Source organism: Apodemus sylvaticus, chromosome 4, assembly GCF_947179515.1.
Source record: "Apodemus sylvaticus chromosome 4, mApoSyl1.1, whole genome shotgun sequence".
NCBI lineage: Eukaryota > Metazoa > Chordata > Mammalia > Rodentia > Muridae > Apodemus > Apodemus sylvaticus.
Window position 1 is genome coordinate 116,705,751 of NC_067475.1, and position 25,067 is coordinate 116,730,817.

General features: G+C 47.1%; 1 protein-coding gene across 1 annotated transcript; it reads right to left on the reverse strand.

The window, feature by feature from the left end:
• Positions 1–533: 533 nt before the first annotated feature.
• Mgst2 (microsomal glutathione S-transferase 2) lies at positions 534–22,700 on the reverse strand. The gene is made up of 5 exons (XM_052180545.1): positions 22,413–22,700; positions 19,403–19,502; positions 5,551–5,621; positions 1,348–1,429; positions 534–757 (listed from the first exon to the last, which is right to left on the reverse strand). The coding sequence occupies exons 1-5, from the start codon at positions 22,468–22,470 to the stop codon at positions 625–627; spliced, it is 444 nt and encodes a 147-aa protein (XP_052036505.1). The 5' UTR covers positions 22,471–22,700; the 3' UTR covers positions 534–624.
• Between the last annotated feature and the right edge of the window lie 2,367 nt (positions 22,701–25,067).

The following is a 25,067-nucleotide window of genomic DNA, read 5'->3' on the forward strand; positions in this document are numbered from 1 at the left end:
GTGTCCTCAATTACACCACAACCCATGGAAGGCAGGTTAGATGCTGCCACTGTCGGCGGGGATCTAAGATCCTCTGTCAAGGGGAATGAACACTTCCCCTGGGGGAGTCCTTAAAATGATGCAATGTCTCTCTTTTTTTCTTTGTTCTTCACAAAATGCACCTTCCCAGACAGAGCTGTGATTAGTTGATGAGGCTGTGTCATGTGTGTGTGTGTGTGTGTGTGTGTGTGTGTGTGTGTGTGAGAGAGAGAGAGAGAGAGAGAGAGAGAGAGAGACATTACCTCTTGGCCTTTGTTGCTCTGCTGTAGCCATCTGCCTGAGGCGCCTCTACCTGAGACTCTTCATCGGACAGAAGCCAGCACGTGGGTCAAGCTTCGTCCTCACTGAAACAGTCACACCTTCGAAACGCATCCTAAGAGCCCAGGACTTACACACCTGGTGTAGGTGAGCCCACATGGGGAAACTCACTTCTCAAGCAGGGCCGGATTCTGCCAAAGGGTGCTTTTTCCACAAAGTCACAACAACAGGACACATAAAAGTCTTCAAAGTTTTATTTAACACATGACATCATGTTGTTTTCAGAGTGGTGATGGCCTCTACAAGCATGAAAGGGAAGAGACAAACTTAAAAGGGCTTCCTCAGTTTCTTGGCAACATGAAAGTCCAGGTACTCGTCCAGGAATCTGCTTCCTATCCCCAGGACAGCGAGGACAGTCAGCACCGTCAAAACGCCCAGGCTTAGCAGGAAACCAGTGAGCCTGCAGAGTGAACATGAGAGAGAGAGAGAGAGAGAGAGAGAGAGAGAGAGAGAGAGAGAGAGAGAGGGCAGGGTGTCAAACTGGCTGTGCTGAAGCCTTCCGGGTCCTGGTAAAGGCTGCTCACTGCTGGACTGTTCAGAACTTCCACGAAATGTCAAGAGAATACCAAGCAGAGGTCAACTGGCGCCTGCCCAGTGGTGACCTGCCTGAGCACGCCAGAAACAGTGCTGAAGTCTCGCTGGGATTAAGAGTCCACGTGCCACCAGCTGCTGGTGCCTTGTGTCTTTAATCCCAGCACTCAAGGCAGAAGCAGAGAAGCAGGTGATCTCTCTGAGTTCGAGGCCCGCTTCTACAAAGCTAGTTCCAGGACAGCCAAGGCTATACCAAGAAACCTTATCTCGAAAACAAAACAAACAAACAAAGCTCTTGTGCAACAAGCAGATGACACTTTCATTTTCTCATCTCACTCCTAATCGTGTGGCCTGCCTCATTTTGGTCACCAATATTACATGTGTTCTCAGTGACTCTCAAGAACAGCAAACTAACCCTACCGTACTTGCACAAACATGCTATGACCAGGCTCTCCTTACCTTTTCTCAGCAGCTTCTGCGTAGCCCCAGAAATACTTGTGACGGGCATATATGTACAGGAGACCCAGACAGGCTGCAATATCTATGGAAGAAATGACATCAAGAAAAGTTAGAGAATTTAATGAATATCTCTCAAAATAAAGTGTGGAGAGTGAGAAAGTATTTTTAAAAATATTTTCCCGATGAAATAAATATGTCCAGAATATATTTTTTAAAAATCCTAAAGATAATAAGAGAAAAACAGCTTTTCTAAATAAGTAAAATATTTGAATATGCAATTCACACGATATGATAAATAAGTGTGCCAGTAATCACATAAGATAAATGCTTCAAGACAATTCAAGGTCATCAAACGACTGGTTAAAACGGCAGTGAGAGCCCGGGAGATGTCTCCGTGGGTGGGGCCAGCCTGCAGCTCAAGCGTGGAAACGTGGAAACGGAATTCTGTCTCTAGCAGCCAAGAAAGCAGGAAGGAGAGCCCGGACTCCACAACATTGTCCTTTGGTCTCCATGTGGACTCTGTAGAACATGCTCCAACATACACGTAGCATGCACACACATATAAGCACACACATACAAGCAATCATAATAAGTAAAACATGCTCCTTTTAAAATGTTTTTAAAGTACAGTAAGATGCTGTCTTCAAGTACCCAAAAGAACGGCTAGAATCATTCATTCATTCATTCATTCATTCGTTTATTTATTTATTTATATTTTTGAGACAAGGCTTCTCTGTGTAGCCCTGGCTTTCCTAGAACATTGTAGATAAGGCTGGCCTTGAACTCAGACATCCACCTGCCTCTGCCCCCCCACCCCGAGTGCTGGGGTCAAAGGCGTGAGCCACCATGTCCAGCACGACTAGAATTTTAAAGAGCAACAATATAAAATGGAATGAATAAAGAACGGGTGGAATCCACACACATCAGAAGTAGGATGCAAAACCACACAGACCGTTTAGGGAAAGTTCTGGAAGTTTCTCGTAAGAGTTAAATTTCATTTAACCAACTATTCTGTTCCTACGTGTTTACTCTAGAAACAGGAAGGCACCTGTCCATAAAAAGACCCGTTTGAGAACATTCCTGAGAACTGTGATTGGTCACCATAGCTATGAGCTATGTGTTCATGGCCACCAGAAGATGAACTAGTCTGGGATTCCTCACTGGGAGACTCCATAACCAAATGGTATCATCCTCCGCCCCTGCTACTGCACAGACACCTGAATCTCAGTAGCCCTCAGCTGTGGGCTGAGGCGTTGCACCTCGGAGCGTTCTATATTATTCCAACCAGATGAAGCTCTGGAATGGGAAAAACCAAACTGCAGAAAAACCAGAGCAATGGAAGGAACAGAACAGGATGAGTGTGGGGACAAGAGTGGCCTCCTGGGTGGCAGCCATGTTGCATATCTTGATAGAGAACTGATACCCACAAGTGTGCTGCTCTGTGAAACTTCCTTGAATACCTAAGATCTGTGCATTTTACCGCATCTAAGTTTTATCCCCCAAATATGCAAAGCACAACAGGATGTGCTGTCATTCTGACCAATCAAACATTGATGTTGTCTCTAAATGAGCTCCTCACCGATGCCAACTGAATGTCTAGAGCAACAGATCTCAACCTATGGGCTGAGACACCTTGAGGATGAATGGCCTTATAGCAGAGGTCACTAAGACCACCATAAAACGCAAGTGTTTGCATCAAAGTTTATAACAGTAGCAAAAATTACACTTATGGAGTAGCAAAGAAAATAATTTTGTGGTTGAGAGTCACCACAACATGAGGAACTGTATTGAAGGGTCGCAGCGTTAGGAACCATTGAGCTTCTGTCTGTGACATGCTGAATAATTAAATTCACTATTGTATTTGGCCACCCAGATTTTTTTTCTAATTTCCAGTATATGCCAGGTGTTTTTCTAAAGATTTGGTCATCAGCTCTACCCTTATGACATTATTATTCTAGGACAGGGCCTGTTGTTCAGAATCGCTCTTGGCAAGCATGCTCAGTTCTTTGGATTTCATCCTCAGCACCCCAAAATGAAGGGAAAAAACTTTCTTTTTTACCCATAGCTGCTCCTTTATATGATAGAGGTGTGTGTGTGTGCATGTGTGTGTGCATGTATGTACACATGTGTGCCTGTGTATGTATGTGTATGCATATGTGTGTGCAAATGTGTGTATGCATGTTTGTGTGCATGTGTGTACACATATGTGCCTGTGTATGTATGTGTGTACAAATGTGTATGTGCATGTGTATGTGTGTGCATGTGTATGTGTGTGTATATATGTGTGTGTTGCATTTTGTCCATGTCCATGTGGCTTCCTTGTGTGTGGACATGTTTGCATGTGTGCAGGTATGAAAGCCAGAGACTGATGCCAGGTATCTTCCTCATATCAGATATGATGTAACTTCCTCAGTCACTATCCCCAACCTCACAATTTCTTAGCCAGGGGTCTCTTGTTGAGCTCATAGCTCATTGGCTGGAGCCCGTCTCCAGCAAACTTTCTTGTCGCTGGGTTATGGTTGCATGTGCTTCTCTGCACCAGGCTCTCTATATGGATGCTGGAATCAGAACTTAAGTCTTTATGGCTGGCACTCTAACAACTGAGCCATTTCCCCAGCACCTTTATTCTATCAATGAAGAAGACAAGGGATGGAGAGAAGAAAATTGCAGGCTTGAAAGTGTTGTAAAAAAGCTCCGGGGTGCTGTGGGACAGGGAACAGGAGGAGTTGTGGGGGATGCTGTTGGAGGGAGAAGGCACCAAAGAATCAGAACATGGGAACCCAGAGTAGAGGCAGAGCTGCCTGGCATCTCCGGATGTTAAAGATTCTTGGCATGCTCTCTGTTGAGATCTACTATGCCAGCCTGCTGAATTAGTCCCCCAAAGCCAATGAACAGCCAGAAGCATCTCAGTACGCAACTTACATCAGGAGAGAAAAGAATGACAAGTTACCCAAGAACCTTTTCTTCTAGGCAATCAGCCTCATTTGGGCCACCATGGGAAAATCTGAAGAGTCAAGAAACAGAGACAGAATCCCATTATCTAATGGCACGTCCTTTATTCATTGTTAATATGCCCTTAGATAAAGAGGAACAGCCACTTCCACTTGTACCATTAAGGAACAGAAGAATGAGTTGAGTAAAGTTAAAAAGTTATTCTCTAAAGTATCTGAAATTCCTTGGTGGACAGGAAAAAAGTCGCAAGAAACAGATTGATGAAGGTTCCTTGGAAGCAGCTGGATTTTAGTTTATTTAAATCTTACCAATCAAATGCATACCCAAATGAGACCTTTGCAGTCACCAGGAATCAAAGGGGATTCTATTTCTCCAGCTAATGTATCCTTGCAGGTCCAACCCCTGAATCCATGGGTATGCAAAGCCCTTAGCTCACCAAGGAAACTTCAGCCAAATAGAAAGGGCATGCTTGCAAACTTGTGGCATCCAAGAAGCAGGTCCTTCTGGACCTTCAAAACATAGGTTGTTGGGACAGGTATCAATAGCCCTGCTATGTCCTTGAATGGAAGATGTCTCCACACTGGTGACTAGCAGGCCAGACAACTTATTAACACCTGTGTGCCTCCATTTCCCCATATGTAAAGTAGGAATCAAACATTGACTATATCATATGAATGTTTTAAATCCTACAGAACTATGAACATTGCTGTTGTAAAAGTGAATTGTTTTCTGTGTTCTGATCATCCAGTTTAATTAGATTATTGGATCTGAAGACAAGGTCCATGTCGTTTTTATCCCTGAGTGTCTAGCATGGAGTTTGTTTCGAGCTATGTGTGTTCTATGGGTAGACAACCTTGCATGAGTCCTACCTCATCCGAGATGCTTGTATTGGAGAGTGCGTATCTGCTCGGACCCAGCCTCTTGGCCCTGCATGCTTCCACTGAGCCACGTTATCAGTGCGTGCTTTTTGAGACACAGTCTCTTTCTGACTCCTGGAGTCTCGGGTATTTACCCCTCTATATCCAACTGCTAGTGTTGGGTTTTATTTTTTAATTCTTGAACTAAATCGCATTGAGGCCACATGAGCACACCTAGAATTTGGATGTATGCAGGCATTGCTTCTTATAGTCAAAGTCATTTCCAGCATCAGTAGCCACAGGGTCATCTATCTGCCCCTTAGTTGTGTTGAAACACCACAGTCATCTGAGTTGATGTCAATGAAGTCAATGAGTTGTTGTGTCTTATAATTACCTTGATGGAAGTACCATCCAGCCGTCCACAGCGTTACGACGAATATGGTATAAAACTCCAAACAGTTTTGCCTGTAGAGGGACAAATAAAGATGAAACTTAATCCATGAAGAAACACACACTAATGTATTGATTTTCCATCTGCAGGTGAGCATTCCATCAATTCAAGCAAAAATAATACAAGAACTTATGCCGAAAATTTAAAGGATCCTTCCACTTAAAAAGAGTCTTTCAAAGTGAGATTCAGACATTGCTCAAACCACAGAGCGGGGCCCAAGAGTCATTCTCCTATACACAAATGGCCACTAGTGAAGTGTATCATGGCTCAGTTTCTAAGAGACAGGCCTCCAGAGCCTAAAGAGATTTCCATACCTTATCCAAGTAGCCCAAGAGGCTACTCAAGTCACATTAAACATGTTTCTTCTTAAAAATTCACACCCTTAGTTCTCCACTTGAGTCTTTAAATCATTCCCCTAAAAGCTTCTGAAGTAAAGAAATGAACACATCTAATTCCCATTCTATGCAGTGGGAAAGTAACCAGTTAGTTGGCTGATGCCCTTTTAAGAGCACTGACAGCTCATACGGAGGATCCGGAGTTGAATCCTAAGCACCCATGAGTCTGTCTCCAGTTCCAATAAATCTCATCCTCTCCTCTGGTCTCCGTGTGTACCAGGCACACACGTGCTGCACAGATATCCATGCAGGCAAAACAATTGTAGACATGAAGTGAAAATTAAAATTAGCAGACAGAAGAGTTCTGTTGCCTCTATTTGTGGGAAAGTCGGATGGCGATTTTGATACTATTTTAAGCACAAGGAAGTTCTCCGGGAGCTACAGTTAGTTAACTCCTAGTGCCTAGCAGAGAAGGGGATGGTGAGGTTCAGTAGCAGGTTAGCTCTAATTTATGAGCAGATAGCTCAGTCAGGGAAGACACAGTTCTCAGTGCTCATCTGAGTGAAGTTAAGCAAGAATAATCTGTCATTTCTGAGCCTAGTGACACATATCTGTCATCTCAGCTATGGGGGGGGGGGCAGGTGAAACAAGCATTTTTTACATTTACTCCCTACCTGGGCTCTAGAGTAAGTTCAAGGCCATCCTGAGCCCTTGTCTCAAAACAAAAACTTCAGAAATGGGGCTGGGATGGAGTGGAGCTGGAGGGGACCGTTTGGCACTTGTAGAGGGCCTGAGCTCGGTTCCCACGCCCAGTGGAGCACAGCCCCTGTAACTCCAGATCCAGGACACTCGGTGCCCTCTTGTGGCCTCTGCAGGCCCCCATACACATGTGCACAGACACAGAGACACACACAGACACAAAAATAAAAATAATAATAAAATCTTTTTTAAGAGCTGGGGCATTTCTTAGTGTTGGCATGTTTTCCTAGCACATGCAAGGCTCTAAGTGTAATCCTTGTCCTTGAGAAGAGAGGAAGGTAACAATAGGCAAATCCCACATTCACACAGAAGCCCTGGCTGCTGCTGAATCCTGAGGCACACATGGAAAGTCCTAACTTCACCACAAAACCACTGAGGCCCTTTTGTTCTCCAGGGGTCTGAAAAATGGGAAATGGGCAGTGTTGATATGGAAATGCTTCCTTCTCTGTCTTCTTGTCATGTCTTTAAGGCCCAGAAGGGCACCAGTGGCCAGGAAGCTCCCCTCGGGAGCCTAAGCGTAGGCTCTGGCACTCAGAAAAGTGACAAAGATGGTTTTCTCTGCAGCCCTGGAATGTTCCTGGTGTGTTTTTGCATGTAATGGGTTTATAAGTTTTTAAGTAGCGATGGCATGTTAAGTGAAAAGTTACTTTATATATTTCATAGGAAGAATAACAAGTTAGCTAAAACTAAGAACCTAATTCCCAGAACTTCTCTCTCCATAGAATCTTTTCCAGAGAACATCACGGGGCGGGGTGTGTGTGTGTGTGTGTGTGTGTGTGTGTGTAACCCTTCCACAGTCAGGGCAATTTCCTGTCCCTTTTTAGAAACATCACCCAACTGGCCCATCCTTTATTAGGTTTCATGGTACACCCTAAATTACTCCAAACATAAAGACTGAGTTTTCCCACACCTCCTTATTCAAAATTAGCTGTGGCGTTTTAAACACCTCGGAAGCATCATTCACAAAAGTCTATTTTCAGATTTTTCTTTGCAGTGAATTAATGACCTTGGTGTAGCCTTTTGAGGAACAAAGAGATACAACACAGAGGCTCCTAGCCACACCCAGTTTCACCGTGGGGAAGAGTCTAGGAGCCTGTGGTCTCTTTGGGGGTCTGTCCACAGAGGCCGACACACTGATGTGGTTTTGTACCCCTGCATGTAAGAGGAAGGAAGCCTCTTGGAAGAAAACAGAAATGAGAACGGAGGGTTGGTGTGTGTGTCTTTGTGCAGCTCAAGCTGGAGAACTCCTCAATGGAGAACAGCCTGCGGTGGGGGGATCACCTTGGTGAAAAGCTTAGAGAGACTCCGAACCAGAAAGCTTACACTTGCACAGCACTGTTCCTCTCTGAAGGAAGCCAGGACAGGACCTCACACAGGGCAGGAACCAGGAGGCAGGAGCTGATGCAGAGGCCATGGCGGGAGCTGCTCACTGGCCTGCTTTCTTTATAGAACTCTGGACTGTGCCCAGAGATAGCACCAGTCACCATGGGCTGGACATGTCCCCATCAGTCACCAACTGAGAGAAGGCCTCACAGCTGCATCTTGTGGAGGCATTTTCTCAATTGAGCTTCCTTCTCTTCAGATCACTCCAGCTCGTGTCAAGCTGACATAAAATTAGCCAGGACACCCAGATATAGACAATGCTCCAGACCCCAAGGACAATACCAAGTACACTGAGGACAGCCAGCTGCTTGAAGCTGGGACTGGGTCACTGGGAACACCCCAACTCCCAGAAGTAATCAAGAAAATACGAATGTTGTGCTAAGAAACGGCCTGAGCAGAGGGCAGTCAGAGGCCATTGAGATCAGGCAAGAGTGGACAGAAGCTTTATGTATGCTTGTGGAAAGACGGCGAAGCCTTGAGTGCTAGGGCACGCTACTTTATACATCTTCTTTATCTCCCAAGAAATGGGTCCCTTATCCTATTACAAGCAGGAGTCACTCCTGGACTCACCTTTGCAGACACGCCTGAAACTTTGGCTCCTCTAAGGTGCAGTGTATCTCGTTCACAGTCTGCTGAGGCCGGGAAGGCTTGGTGACCGGTGGGGAGCAGTGGCCACACCCACTCCCCAGTCAGTAACAGAAAGAGATGGCTGCTGGTGTTCTGCTGGCCTCTTCCTTTTATACCTTTAATTTAGTCTGAGACCACAGCTCGTGGGATGGACGTGTCTTTCCTCCTCAGTTAAACCTCTCAAGAATCAGCCCTGGAGACGAGCTCAGAGGTGTGTCTCCTAAGGGATTTTGAATCTAGTCCGTTTACAATGATTAACCATCACCAGTATCCTTGTCTGTTTCTCATTATCGTCTTTCGGACATCAGAAATCATTCTCTGGCTGCCCGTCGGGGTCTCTGCTCTTTGTGGCTGTCTACCTGGTAGTATGGCTTCACATTGACACCCCCGGAGTCCCAAGCTGCCCAGCCATCAGCACTTCCTCCATTCCTCCACGCTGTGACCACACCCTCTCCCGCCAGCAGCACCTCTGAGCCCCTAAAAGCCCTGTAGCATGATGATGATAGTGTGGTGTGCCCCGAGATAACTGTCAGAGTAAACAGATGCACTCAAGATAAGGGGACCGGATTCTGAAAACCTCTCCACTAAAGTATCAGCAGCTAATTATTTTCACTGACAGGACAAGCCGACATGGAAACAATTTTAGCATCTTTCTAGCCACCTAAACAGCTACAGTTGATACTCTCCTTGAAAGGTTTGGTAGGAAATTCTGGTACCAATTGCCCTTCATGATCACAGTTAGCAAAGATCACCTGTCAAATATTCCCTTCCCTTTATATCCAACCTAGGGTCAGGAGGACAGGCTGTGTCTACACATTTTCTGCTCACAGCCCCCCTGGTACAACAGCCCTGAGTTCTTTGCACACTGACACCCCTAATAAACATATAGGAGGGGAGGGGCAGTCACTGTTGGAAGTAAATGTCACCAGGGACCTGGAATTCCACACCAGGGAGACTAACTGACAAGGTCTTCTCTAGAGGGCCAGTAGGGGGCGCAAGGGTCCTGCTTGGCCTGCACTTGAGATACCAAGTTTTGAAACCAGTACAGCCCTGATCCATTGCCCTGGTTTGTCTGGTGCCAAAATGTTTTAGGAGACATGAGGCTTAAGGGAGACAATGGTAAAAGCTGAAAGCGCTGGGTCCGGTGGTGATCACGTGTGCTCAGAATTCCTCCACAGCGTGTGGAGCAGTGGCTGCAGCCTGTGCCTTGCCCAGGGTGACTGCAGTGTACAAGCAGCCTTTGGCTCCATGTCTAATACACATGCAAAGGGAAGCAGCCCTGGACTCATCCACAGACACCACCCTCTGTCCAGCACCGTCCATGGGCACAGACCGAGAGCAAATGCATCCCCACAGGTACAAAGGTAGCACTTTCATCAAACTAGAGCCAGGGGTACATGTGTGTGTCTGGGCAGACCAAACTGTATTATAAAGCACAGACCCAAGACTTGTCAGCCACAGTGGACCACTGAAAAATGGACCACTCTTTCCTGAACCCCAGAAAGAAGGAGCTCTTACCACTGCTAGGACCGTAGCTCCACCCAGCAGTCTAACCATCCACTATGCACATCTAGGGACCCAGAAGCAAAGAACTCCAGCCGTTTCCTGGACATCAGCCAGGCATGATCCCTATTGCATCAGACAATCCATGCCCACCCCAACTGCTGTAGTCAGTCCTGGGTGTCACGCCTACTGCCGTATACCTCTGGGGCTCAGCCCTGTGACCTCCGTGTGGCACAACTTCCATTGTGTTACACCTCTGAGAATTTGGATACTTAACTAGAAAACAATACTGTATGTGTTAAAGATCACACAGAAGGAAAATGATGGGATTCTAAGAAAAACTATGAATAGAAGCTGCAACCTTGCCCTCCCCTCTCTGTGGGCTACTCAGACGCAGGAGCAGCTCACTGCGAGTTATAAGGGACAGGGAAGAGTACGTTCTGATAGCAAATCCTACGTGAAAACAGATAACAGATAGATTAACAGGAAGGTTAGAGTTAAAACAATAAAGTCGGGAATGCCAAGGAAGATAAGTTAAGAGGGCCAGCAACTAAGAGACAACCAAGTAGATAAGGAGAGAGAGAGAGAGAGAGAGAGAGAGAGAGAGCGGAGCTCAGAGCTCTGAGCCGGTGTCAGCAGGCCAGCTGGCTTCCCTGAGGCCCCAGCCCCGCACCATTCTTTGGAGAATATATGCAAGGCGTGGCTGCCCTACCAGCGACATCCACCTAGTCTAGAAAGGAGACCACCCCAGATCACACCATACCAGAGACTACGGCCTCACCCCTGAGGGAGAAGAAAGACTGCAGATTCACGTGGCAGCTGTGACACAAGCTGCTCCTGTAAATGTGGGAACAATGAAAGCATCGTCACCGTCGTCCGTCACAGCCACCAAGACACCTGCAGGGCAGATGGCTGGCAGACTAAGAGTCAACAGACAGTCAAGGGCAGCAGCCATAGAGGGCTTCCAGCACCCTTGACTGGGTGGGCGGTGAGCAAGTAGCTTTAGCATCTATCTCCCTCTTTGGGTCAGGTGGCATGCAAAGTTTGAGGGTTTCTATTGGCTCTGCCTGTGACAACCCAGAAAACCAATGCAACAGAAAGTACATTAGCCATTGCCTCATTTTTACCGTAAGTCCTATAAAAATTCCCACGTGAAACAATTTGATGATTTTTTTTTCTCCTCTCTGGGAACCCCTCCCACTCTCAGGAATTTCTCTCACGTTTCCTTACTGACCCTCACTAAAGCCCTTATCCCTTTGCTTACCCCCATTTGGAACTCAAGAACCACTGGCTCAGGTTGGCATTTGGTGACCACGGATTTTCCAACACCCACCGTGGTAGTTTAAAGGAAACACATGCCCATCCATCCACACCCCCTTCCCCATCCCTGTAGGCTCATCTGTTTAAATGCTTAGTCCCCTGGTTTGGTCGAGTGCCTAGTATGAATTAGGGGATGTGGCCTAGTTGGAGGAGGTATGTCTCCGAGGGTGGGCTTTGAGGTTCTAAAAGCCCATGTCAGGCCGGTTAGCTCTTCTGCCTCCTACTTATAGGAGACGTAAGCTCTCAGCTACTACTGTAGCGCCATGCCTGCCTGCTGCCAAGATCCCAACCAGGATGGTTATCATGGTTTGTATATGCTTGGCCCAGGGAGAGGCTCTACTAGAAGGTGTGGCCTTGGTGGAGTGGGTGTGGCCTTTTTGGAGTGGGTATGGCCTTGTAGGAGTACGTGTAACACTGCGGGCATGGGCTTTAAGACCCTCCGCCTAGATGCCTGGAATCCAGTATTCTGCCAGCAGCCTTCAGATGAAGATGTAGAACTCTCAGCTCCTCCTGCACCATGCCTGCCTGGACGCTGCCGCCATGCTCCCACCTTGATGATAACGGACTGAACCTCTGAACCTGTAAGCCAGTCCCAATTAAATGTTGTCCTCTTAAGAGTTGCCTTGGTCGTGTTATCTGCTCACAGCAGTAACACCCTAAGACAATTGTCATGGACTTCAACCTTCTGGCACTTCAAGACCCAATAAATCCTTTCTTCCTTGATTATGGTCTCTTATCACAGCAATAGGACAGTAACTAGGACACCCCTAAGTCCCTGAGTCATGCACACTGAGAACAAGAAAGGTTCTGCCATTCTCAAAACCTCATTACTTAGGGTGACCCTCTTGGTGGGAGGAGCCTCTGACATGAAACTTTTCTCAGCATATCTTCCAGTTAATAGACTCCTGAACATACAGCTTTTACGAGTGTGTAACAACCTCATTCTGAAAGCTAGAGAGGGGGACATTCTCAAAGCTGGCCAGCCTTAGAACCTTCCTAAGCCTGTGTTCACTGCAGAGAGGGAAGCTTTTAAAAATAAAAATAGGCCAGGCATTTCGGTGAGGTTTTTAAAGATCTCTCCTCCTCTCCTCGCTCCTCTGTTTTTGCTGATTCACCCTGACTCAGCAGCTGCAAAATCACAGGTGATATGGCCTGTTCTGTGAACTCTGGGAAGCAAGAAGCCCTGTGAATTATGACTCTTGTCAGAAGGGTCAGAGTGACAGCTTATCATGCCAGAGAAGGCCTCTGGGTGAGAGGTTGCAGGAGTTCATGTATAGGTGGAGACATAATCTAAATTTCTTCTTATAGAGACAGGTTACGGTTACATGGTGATCCGGAGCTGGAGTCCCAGCACTCCGGGAGGCTGAGCTATATAGTGAAGTGAAGGGACTCTGGCCAGCTCGTGCGTGCGTGCGTGCGTGCGTGCGTGCGTCTGGCACGCCTTGCCCTTCTCTCCTATTCCCTCTGCCTTGCTAAAACCCCTTAGATTACACTCCTAAAGGTAACCACCACGACCCATTCCCTTATTTGGCCACTTCCTCCTCCTGAGGCCAACTACCAAGGTCCAGCTATCAAAATATTAAAGTCCAGTAATGAAAAGGCCTCTTTGGCTCACCTGATAACATGCCCACTTCATTAACACAGGGCTTCCCTCTTTAGCTTTATAAACTGTGATTTTCTCACAGGCCATGTCTCTGTCTCCTCTCTATCCAGAGCCAGTCCTTGGTCCCACTCTGGGACAAATGCCCTCCCCCCTCCCTTTGTCCCCTTCCTGCTCTATCTCCTGTCCTTATCTCTTATTCCCTGCCCTCTGTCCCTCCGGGGCAAATAAATCCCCTTTGTGCTGAGAACTTAATCTTGGGGGTCCTAAACCAATACCAGTCCTATCCATGAGCACCTCAAAAATTTAGAATTAGTTATTTAATTGACTTAATTGTTCCTTGTTGGGTAAGTGGCCTGTGGGAGTCAGCAGGGGGTGTGTCCTGGTGGCAGCAGGGGTGGGGGGGTAGGGCTAATTCTCACCACCACGCAGGCAGCCGCTGAGCCTCTGAGGAGGAGCGCAGGAGGAGTCATGGCCTGCAGCTCTGCTCCAGATTGCCCCTGCCTGTCACCGGCCTCCCCACTGAACCATTCACGATCTCAGGCATCCTCTTTGTCCAACTCATGGATAAAGGGTGTATAGTGCTTCCAGCTAATACCCTGGAGGGTAAGCTGTGGAGCGGTGGACCGTGCCAGGAAACATGGTGAGGTCGAGGTGGGTTCAGAAACCCCAGTACCCTCACACCTGAGGAAGTAGGTGTTTCACCTACTCCTGACCAGGTTCCTGTCACATGACCACAGCACCCCAGGAAGAAGACCGTGATGTCGGGGCAGCACCCGACGGCCCTCCACATCCATACGAAGCATCCTTAACATCTCAGTCAGCATCTGCTGTCAGACCCCAACTCACCCCCAAATGTACATAAGACCCTGCCCACAAGAAACAAAGGCGCCGAGAGAGTGGCTTCATCAAGCAGCGCCTGAGAGCTTAAAGTTCTCTCCGTGCGCTTTCGCCACCGGAAGCTGCTCCAGCCTGCTGTGGCCACGTCCCGCTTGGTGGCCCGGACCTTGGCTCCTAGTCACCTCTGTGGAGTCCTCCTCGCTGCTCACAGGCCCACTGCACGGCTTAGCACAGCTCCAGAGCAGCAGAGGCCTTAGAGATGGACTCCCCTCCCTTTCTGAAAGCTCAACTCTCTGGCGGCTCTGGGAGGTCAGAGCTCGCAGATCTCCACAGATAACGCCCGGTTCACAGGCAGCAGTGAGCATCCTTACAGATGCTCAGGCCGGAGAGATTGCTCACTGGGTGAGAGTATGCAAGCACAGGACCCAAGCTCAGGTCCCAGCACCCCGGGCTGTGGCTGGGTGTGTACTTCAGCACCGCGAAGGTCAGAGGGGCTTGCCCATGCCAGCTCAGGTCTGCGGTCAGTGACATGCTCTGTCTTAAAGAAATAGAGACTGATAGAGCAGGACACCTGATGTCCTCCTCCAGCCCTGTACACACGCACACACCACACACACACCACACACATACACACTCACACACAAATACTCTCACACACACACCATACTCACACATACCACAAGGTACCCACACACCACACATACACACTCACACACACCACACACATATTGTACACCATATACAAGCATGTGGACATGCGCACATACACCACACACACCACATATATACACACTCACACACACCACACACCACGCACATACATACACACATACTCATACACACACACCACACATACACACACACCAACATACACACTCACACACACCACATACACACACACACATACTGTAAACCATACACAAGCACACACACACACACACACAGAGCAGAATACCAATGTCTTCCTCTGCCCCTGTGTGCACACACACATATACACAGAGCAGGATTCCAGATGTTCTCCTCTGCCCCCAGGGGTGAGAGAGAGGAGGGGGATGAGGAGGGGGAGAGGGAGGGAGAGGGAGGAGATACTCTCTCTGCCCCCTTCTCTTCACTTTCTCCTCCATCTCTTCCTCCCTCACATACTACAAAACGTAATGGCCTGCATCACTCTAAAGCCACAGAACGTTTGAAAACTCCCATCTTTGTGAATTTACCTTTAGTTTTTTGAGGGGTTTGAACGTGAATTGGGATGATTTGTTTTCAGTTATAAAATTTCAGGCTTCAAATTTTAAGTAAGTGGGACGAGTTAGCAACCATTCAGCTTACCAGATGATCGCCCCAACCTGCTGCAGGAGGCAAGTGAGCGCCTCAGCAGGGCTTGGAGGACCGTGGAGTGATGCTGGTGAGATGTGCATCTCCTCAGAGACAGGCTGAGCAGAGACTGTGGCCCTGCTGAGGGCTGTGCAGCAGAGAGAAGGGGCGGGGAGAAAGCAGCTTGCCTATTCAAGTCAAGGATGGCTGAAAGGATTCAGTGCTTCAGCCAGGACAGGGTGAAAACAAAGGGTCCCCTTCCTCAGAACTACGGAAGCCGGAAGCCGGTGTGGAGGAGACAGAGAAAAAGCCCGCCAAGACCTCCCGGCCCAGGTAGTCTTTCCCAGGCACCTCACATAAAGCCTACATGCCATTCTCCTGACCAAAGCAATCTGAATTAGCCAGATTTGTCCCAAACCTTAGAATGTAAGGCAAGAACTTGACTCGTGCTACAGAACGTTCAAGAAGAAGGGGATCAGGCAGGACTGCCCCCTTCCCCCTCCAAAGGAAGCAGGGAGCTGCTACTGAACCAGCCAAGTTCCCTCAGCTCCAAACCCACCTTGACATTACGAGGGTATTCTTTTATTTTGTCATTTTAACCTCTTAGTCTCTTCCACTGTGGGCAAACAAACAAACGGCGTTCTGACAAATGAGTTGAGCTTGGGTACTCAGTTCATAAATAACAACTTTGGAGGAATATTTAGAATGGGGTCCAGCTTTATTTCTAGGATGGAAGGACTCCTGTTACAGAAGTGGAGGGAGGAACCAGAGGATCAAATGTGTGGGAAGGAACAAAGAACCAAGACATGGCTCAGACCTAACCTGCTGGACCCCTCATCCTTCCCAGGAGGAGCCCTCGGTTCAAGCAGGTCAAAATGAACCTACCTCTGGCCCTGCGTTTAGCCTCACACATGCTGCTTCCTAGCCTGCTATACCCCGGTTGTGGACTTGGTTGGTTCAGGGATTGTTCAGTCCCTTTTGTGGTTTTCTTAGGTTGGGAGAGGGTGGGGTTATGGTGCCGAACCCAAGGCAGTCAGTACACAAGTCAATCATTCTAGCACTGAGCTGTGCCCCACCTCTGGGTTACAGGGTCCCACCTGGTTTACACCAGCCAACTCACTCAGCTAGGAGTCCTCCCCAACTCATGTGGCCACATCCCTCCTCCTGGGCTCTCTCTAGCGAGGGGTGTGCAGAACACAAGCCTCAAACCTCAGTCTTGCAAATGTCGTGACTGGTGTCCACCTCCAGTCATCCTTGGTTGTATATGCCACAAGCATTCTTGGTTTGTTCACTGATACAGGCCAAGCCATCATATATGCAGAGAATCATACATATTTAATGTATTTAATGTGTGTTTTTTTAACTTTATGCATGAAAATGAAAGACAAAGTTCAAAATAAATAATAACTTGAACACGAAGACCATAAGGGCTTGGGAAATTGAAATAGGTAGGACTTAACTTGTATGCTTTGATATTATTAAAATTTGCTAAGTATTATTTAAACAGGAATGACGCTAGAGACTTTAAGTGATTAATGAAATTCTCAAATGGAAAAGAACAAATTGTACCTCTGAAAACCCAAAGACATAGTGGTTTGACATCACTGACAACAGCCACAAAAGATCAGGGAATAACGTTAAACTCAGACTCGGAACAATGATCAGCGAAAATCCTTCAACTGGTAAACAGTAGGCAGTGGGAAAAATTCTCCAAAAAAAAAAAAAAAAAAGAACAAAAGCCCCCAAATACCAGGGACTGAAAATAAAGGAAACTAAAAGACCAACTCAAGAGCAGCTAGCATGTTTCAAAAAAGAATGAAAGCATGAAGAAGAAATTGAGGGAGAATATTTTGTTAATCTCCCAGGACAGAAGGGCATGAGTTTCTGGACCATTAGGAGGCCTGCTCTGGGGCTTAGCACGATGCAATGAAGAAGAGATCTACAGGAGGGGGGGAGCACAGAATACCACAGAGCCTCTCACAGTTCCTATACCACATGGCAAGGTCTAGACGACAAATATCAACAACATTCAAAGACACGAGAAAGTGATGGAACAATTGTCTCTCACGATTCTGAACGGATAAGATCTGGAAATAGAAATGCCTCACCAGGCCATCAGCAATGTCAGGCTGTGCTAGGCTGTGCTGTATTTAAACACAAATTTGGGGACAATAAGTCCCCAAATTCTATGGACCCGAGCTCCTCTCAGAAAGCATTCAAACAGGTTTCCTAGAGCAGATCTGGAAAGTTCCCACAGGCCCCTATGTGATACAGAGTTGGCGTGTAATTTCAGAGAGTGGAGGTAGTAGGGGGGCTTAGGTCACTGGGTAGACCCTTAAAGGGGATGCTGGGACCTAGACTCTTTTTTTTTTTTTTTTGGCATGCCCATAGGTAAACAGGGATTGTCCCACCACGTGCTTCCACTGTGATGTATGTGCTATACACAATACAGCCAACAAAGAAGAATATCTAAAACCCTGAGCCAAAATAAATCCTTCTACTCTGCAAGTGCTTATCTCATGCATTCATCACTGTAACAGACAGCTAACAAATGTGCTCTGTGAAAACAAGAAACAAAGTAACGCAAAAAACAAAAATTGTAATCCAGGTACCAGGCAATCCAAACCAGACAGTATAAGAACATCCTAGGGTCGCAACAGGAAGGTCCAGAAAAACAGCCATGCTGTGGCTCTAAGAGCATCCTCTACCCTGGAGCAAAAAGAGGATCCACAGCAGGAAGAAGACGTGAGCAGGCTGCTAGTGCATCTCCATGTACTCAGAAGAGAGACTCCATTCTGTAGAAGACTCAGGAATGAAACTAAGAAAACAAAGACAACTAAACTAGCAAGCAAACTAACGCTAAGAAAAAAAAAATTCAAGAAGGAAACATAATCACAGAACACTATCCTGCTGCACTTCAAAGGCATGATAACCATGATGGTACAAACACCGGCTCAGGGTTTAATGTAACATAGTGACCCAGTTACAAGACTATGAAGAGAGAAGGGTGTGACGTCCTGTCACAGACAGACCTCAACTAGCAAGACTTAAAACCATCTACCAATAAAGCAGCAGTGAGATCACAGTGTTTAGAAATACAAAAGTGACCAAAATGGGTGCCAGTGGCTATGTGGGGGATGGGAGGGCATGTGAGGGGCAAGCACAGAAGACAGGGACTTGTAAACACTGGTCACTCCTCTGTTTCCAGGCTGTGCACATGTCTTCCCTGGATAAAAGAAACATTTACTTCTAGGTGTCAAACACACCGATGTCAAAGCAATACTTGCTACTTGACATGCCAAAAGTATTTAAAGATGGCTAGGACAGGAAGGACTTCTTCTTGTATGGTTTGATGTTTCTTAAAATTGTTTTGAGTCCTGCCAGTGCCATTCCCTATACACTTTGAAGCCGAGGGAAAGAATGGCCTATAAAACCCCTTGGCAGGCAAGAGGCTGATCAAGAGACCACGTTGTCAGCCCAAGGGTCTTGCTTTACCAAAACCGAATTCAAGGTGTAATTTTTATTTTAATAGCCAAAATGAGACAAGAACTATACAAGGAAAAATATAGGTGAACCTTACTCCTAGACATAAAAGAAAAATCCCCCCAAAATTAACAAAAGAACCCACTGACAAATAGGTATTGATAATGATGATGGTTTCCAAAGCACTGGGCTTTGGGAGTGAAATATAAAGGTCACCCTGATGTCTACAGGCAAGGGCGTGGTGTCTGTGACAGAAAGGTTCTGTGTGTGTCTGGAAAGGCAGGGAACACAGGATAATCAGAGTCTCTGAGAACTCTCCACTTGGGCCGTCTCAGCCTCACATGCTTCGGGTTTTAGGAAATGGTTCTTGGAGAAATTAACAGCTGAAGAAAATAAATTATGAAATTGTTAGTTCCACCTGAGTCTAATGAGCCCTCACGGGGCCTAGAGAGGTCTCTGTGATCAGCAACCATGCTTAAGAGACAAGGACACTCACTCTTCTTCCTAAGTTGCAGCGTTTGAGGCAGCATGACTTGTGGCTGGTGACTGAAAATGAATTTAGGGCCTTCTGTATTTCTCTTTCTACTAATCAGACTCTGTCTGTGGTAGAACCTGGGTGAAAGGCGTTACTTACTGTGCACGAAATATCCTCTCAAACTCCAGAGGGCCCGTGACCGCCGGAGGCGCTATCTTGTGCTTTGATCTTACTCGTCCGACCCTGAAAGCAAAATAACCTGCAAGGGAATGGAATGTCGCGTTACAGTCTGTCACATCACTGGTCACCAATGAAGAGTGAGCCCAGTATACACTGGCCAGTGAGCCCTAGGGACCTATCTGTCTCTGTCTCTCTAGCATTGGGATTGCAGGCCTGCACCACCATGCCCAGTTTTGGGAGGGGGGGGTGTTGTTGTTGTTGTTTTGTTTTATTTTTTATTTTGCTTTTATATGAGTCCTGGGGGATCGAACTCAAGTCCTTGCGTTTACAAAGCAAGTTCTTTACCACCCGAATCCCCACCCCCCAGCTCCCTCTTCTCCTCTTACTTCCTGATTACCTCCTGGCGGCTGTCATTTCCCTTCCCACTATCTCCCCCAGCTTCTTGTCCTTGGTCGTTGCCTCAAACCTGCTTTGTCTCACTTTACTATCTCAACATCCACTTCTGACGCACCGATGTTTTCAAAGGAATGGCTTCCTCTTGTAAAACCCCACACCAAGTCTGTGGCTTCTGTCTCTCCTCTGTGAGTATTCAGGGAGATGTTCTCTCCCCAAAACAGCATACTAGCCCTTGGAAGGGAAGTCAGTCAGAATGGAGCCTGGCTTAGGAAGGACTCCCGGAGCAGGCTCCTTCCCTTCCCTTTGTCTCCCTGTTAGCTGTTGCTTAGGAGGTAAACAGTGGGATGTGCTAAGTACGCAATGCTTAGGTCTGAAGTGATCTGAAAGAGAGGGATGAGTGCTGTCCAACCTTCCACTACACCCTTGCTGGGCAAAATACCTGTGGATGAGCGAATAGCTCACAGGACCAACTGGAGCCAAAAGAAGGGGGGCCCTGTCTATTATGGGCAAACTGGAACTTGGCCTTTCTGGCCCCCAATACCCCTGCCCCTGTACTGTTACCATTTCTCCCAATTTGCTTCATAGCCCTGGAGGAAACAGCTAAGGACAGAAACAAATTGAGGCTGTGTGCTCCTGGATTGACCAATGCGCAGTAGCACAGGAACGAGGAGGGGCTTCTGAAGGCGCCTGTGAATACGGAAACATTCTAGAGAAGTCAGTTTCTCTCCAGTCTGTGGACTGCAGCCAGTACACGCCTGTCTGCCACACCAGCCAATGTAAGGACCTAGCTCAGGGAATGCGACAGGTGTGGGAGCCTCCACAATGGGATGGAACATTTGGGCTTGGGGTCAGGTTCTGGAGTAAAAGCCCCAATCTATACTCTGAACGGTGCCTCAGGAAGAAGGCAGCTGCAAACAGCACTCAGGAACTGTGGACAGGCTCCATCTCTGCTGTGGGAAGACTGACTTTCTCTTATCTTTCCTCTTTCCTGGGGCTGGGGGATGCTTGTGTGCTGGGGACAGTAGTAAAAGGGGCTTCTTCCTTCGCCGCTGAGGACCACTGACTCACAGAGCCTTCCCCTGGAAAGCCCCTTCTCTATTTGGCAGCTTCTCTCTGCAGATAAGAAGTTTAGGATGGGAACAGTGGTAAGGGCCTATTCTGGGCCAGTCACCATGGACGTACTTCCTACTCAGGATCCTGTTTAACTTTCTGTGCTGAAGACACGGAAAAGCAGAATATCCTGGCCTGGAGCCGTCAGCTTCCGGAAGGCTGGACCACACAGGTGTGGTTGGGCTTCAGAAGGCTGGACCACACAGATCCCAGTGAGTCTGTCTTAAAAGCCTGAACTTCTAGTACCTTGGCACAAGGTGTCCGAATTGTATGAAAAACCAACTTCTATTGAACTGGCTAGCTAAACAGTGTCTCTCTGTCTCTCTCTGTCTCTGTCTCTCTCTCTGTGATCCAGCCCCAACAATTAAACTTGTTTTTCTGCCACAATCATCATTTTTCTGCTCTCTTTTCTTCCCTCACCACCGAACTGCCTCACTTCTGGTCCCAGTACACGGTGTCCTCAGCATGAGCCAGCACACAAAAGGCTCTCTGTGGGGGAGAGAGGCACTGTGGGAAGAGACATGCAGCCCTTGTCCCTGTTGCCTCCTTGCAACTGCAAGACTTTTAACTGTTTGCTCAGACCCAAACTCTTCAGGAGTTGGTAGCAAATCCCTGCACTATTCCACAGAAGCTGCTAAACAAAACATGTATTTGAAGGTTTAATGTTTTCCCTTATCCACAAAGCAGACCGGCTAGCTAGCCACTGGGGGAGTGTGAGGACTCTTCCGGCAGTGTTCAGCCTGCACTATCCCCAGCTATCAGCCCAGGTGTCTGGAAGCCACGCCCCAGAAAGAATAAGCAGGCACTCTTGGTAAGAAACTCTGCTCACTGAGTATGTAAAGAAGGCAGCATGAGTTGGGTAACTTTGCTCCCCGGGGAGAGACAGAGCCTCCGTTTATCCAGGCAGAGGTGGGTGTGGAGTCATCCTAGTGGAGAAATCTTGCAATGTTTAGAATTCATTACTTAATCTAAACTGCTTCTTTCTGCAGAACTTTACCCTGGTGGTCATATCTGCCACGGGCAATTTTTCATAAACAAAACTAAACAAAAATGCTAAATGTTTACAACCAACTTTAGAAAGCAGAACAGGTTCCTGGTGAACACGCCTAATGGATATCTGTGTTCTGCATGGTCACATGCTCACGAGCCTGCCGGAGACTCCTGTGCTCCCTGCACTGAGATATGAACTGTCACCATAAACAATACAGAGCCGCTGGGCTCTGAGGCCCAGGACATCCCAGAGAGAACCTAACCTCTGCGACATTCCCATTCTCTATTCATCTCAGGGAAGGAGCAGCAGCCAGGCCACCCTGAGCAAACTCTGCTGCGGACCGGGGACTACCAACAAAATGCAGGCATGAAACCCAAACACTGAAGCAGTCTCTCTCTCTCTCTCTCTCTCTCTCTCTCTCTCTCTCTCTCTCTCACACACACACACACACACACACACACACACACACGCACGCAGTTCCTGCATTCTTACCTTGCTGACAGGCAGAGAGGAGTGAGACTGCAGCCAGCAGGCTTGAAATCTCGGCCATCTTTCTTTCACTTTCTGATCTCGTTCACAAAACTGTTTGCAGGAAGCCAGCCAGCTGAAGCACTTAGCGCTTTAGGACCTGGAGGGGCTAATCTTCTCCCTTATAAAGGCAACAGAGCTAAGTCCACAGAGTTGAGTCAACAGAGTTGGGAAAGGAGAAAAAAAAGAGCAGGATTCAAGGTTGAGAAACAACCTTTGCCCTGGAACACAAAACCACAGAAGTAGGCAAGGCTGGGCTGCTGGCACATTTCCATATCTGTTCCTTTCTGAAAACACCCCAGACACACCCTACACAGACACTCAGCTCACATGCACATCCTACACACACACACAAACACACACGCACGTGTGTGTGCACACACACACACACATTGACTACAGATTGGGCTGCCTACTGAGTTACTGTCTTTCTTTTGAACAAGTCCCGACACACACACACACACACACACACTGATCTTTCCCAATTCCTCAACTCCAGCTCCTAAGAGACAAATTAAAAATAAATAAAAGCCTGAAGCCTCTGTTTTATTTGACACTCTCTTTCACTGGGGACGTTGGGCCTCTCTGGTCCTTGTGCATTTGTAGTTTCTGCTCTAGGGTCCTGAGCTGTTTAACCACATCTACAGGGTGAAGCAGGACTTAATGCACATGGTCTGAAAAACCCCGTCTCCCTGGGAGACTGTGTCGGAGCCTGGCGCTGATGGCGAAGCTCGTGTCTGCCCAGGAGGCCGTGCCTGCGCATGCGCTATTCCTCAGGTGGCTTAAAGACTCCCCTGACCTTGTACCAACAGGTACTTGGGCTCCCCAGTGTCAATCTTGTCACGCCCCTGTGCCCCACCCACCAGAAACCTCTTGCATCTTTTAATCCTGGGCGCAAGTAGCTTTTACCTCTAGAAAGGTAGAAAGTGACGCGGCTTCACTCAGTCGCATTACTGACCCTTCTGCAGAGACAACATGTCCACGTGATCCTACCGTGAGAATATTGCTGTGGAACCAACAAAAGCCTATGAAACTAGAAGGTTTTGTTTTATTTTTAAATATATATTGTTGTATGTATATTATCAAAAGCAGCAGACATAACAATGAGGCATTGCGTGGAAAGACCAGGGATAAGAAATAAAGATCAAAGCTGGGCCAGGGAGGTGTGCACCAGCTGATTACTTATGCCAAGCAAGTTTATTAAGAAGCATGACATCATAAAAACCTATTTTCAGGGGGAATAATGGCTAAGGTCAGCAGAGCTAAGTCAGACAATGTTGGCAAAGAGAGCACAGGTTACCTCGGACACAGTTGTTTTAGGACTGCTAACCACAGCCCAGGATGAAGCTTCAGGTCCCAGAAGCCACTCCCTTGATTCCTTCAGAGCCCTGGCTCCGGGATGAGGCGGGTATTGCCAAGTCCATTCTGACCAAGGACATAGAACTAGAGTTCCTTTTGTTCTTTTCATCTGGTCCTCAAACTCTTAATAAGTTTAGTTTCTGTGTGTGTGTGTGTGTATGTGTGTGTATGTGTGGTGTGTACACATATATGTGTGTATATCAGTGTATGTGTATACAGGTAGATGTGTTATAGGTGTGTGTATACAGGAATGTGTATATACAGGTATGTGTGTGTAGAGGTTTATGTACAGGTGCATGTATACAGGGATGTGTACAGGTGTGTGTATAGGTATGTGGGTACAGGTATGTATGTGTATATGTATGTGTATATATGTATATGTGTATACAGGTGTGTGTACAGATATGTGTGTATATACAGGTATGGTGTGTGTATAGGTATATTGTGTACAGGTATGTGTGTATATAGGTGTGTGTATATAAGTATGTGTGTGTACAGTTGTATGTATAGGTATGTGTGTGTTCTGGTTATATATTGCAGGTAAGTATGTATACAGCTCTGTGTATATACAGGTGTGTGTGCAGGTATGTGTGTGTTCAGGTGTACATGTGTACACATATGTATATGTCTATAGGTATATGTGTACAGGTATGTATGTGTACAGGTATGTGTATGTTCAGTTGTATGTGTGTGTACAAGTATATGTGTATACAGGTGTGTGTACAGATATGTGTGTGTGCAGGTGTGTATACAGGTATGTGTGTGTACATGTATGCATGTGTACAGGTATGTGTGTGTGCAGGTGGGTGTGTATGCAGGTGTGTGTATAGGTCTGTGTGTGTACAGGTATATGTGTGAACAGGCATATATGTGGACAGGTATGTATGTGGACAGGTATGTGTATGGATAGGTATGTGTGTGAACAGGCATATGTGTGGACAGGTATGTATGTGTGCAGGTATGTGTGTGAACAGGTGTGTGCGTGGACAGGTATGTGTGCGCCACACCCCACATGTGGAGATCAGAACTGGTTTTCTCCTCCCACTGTAGAGTACAGGGAGTGAGCTCCGGTCTTCAGGCTTGAACTAAAAGCACGTTTACCTCCTGAGTCATAGAGTTTTGCTGTAACATCCCCTGGATGGAAGAAGAGAAGATATTTCTCTGAGGGACACATCAACTCTTAGAATGTCCCTTTCTTCTCTTTGCCTTGCTCAGCACTAGGGATTAAATCCAGGGCCTCTTCCATGCCATCCACACACC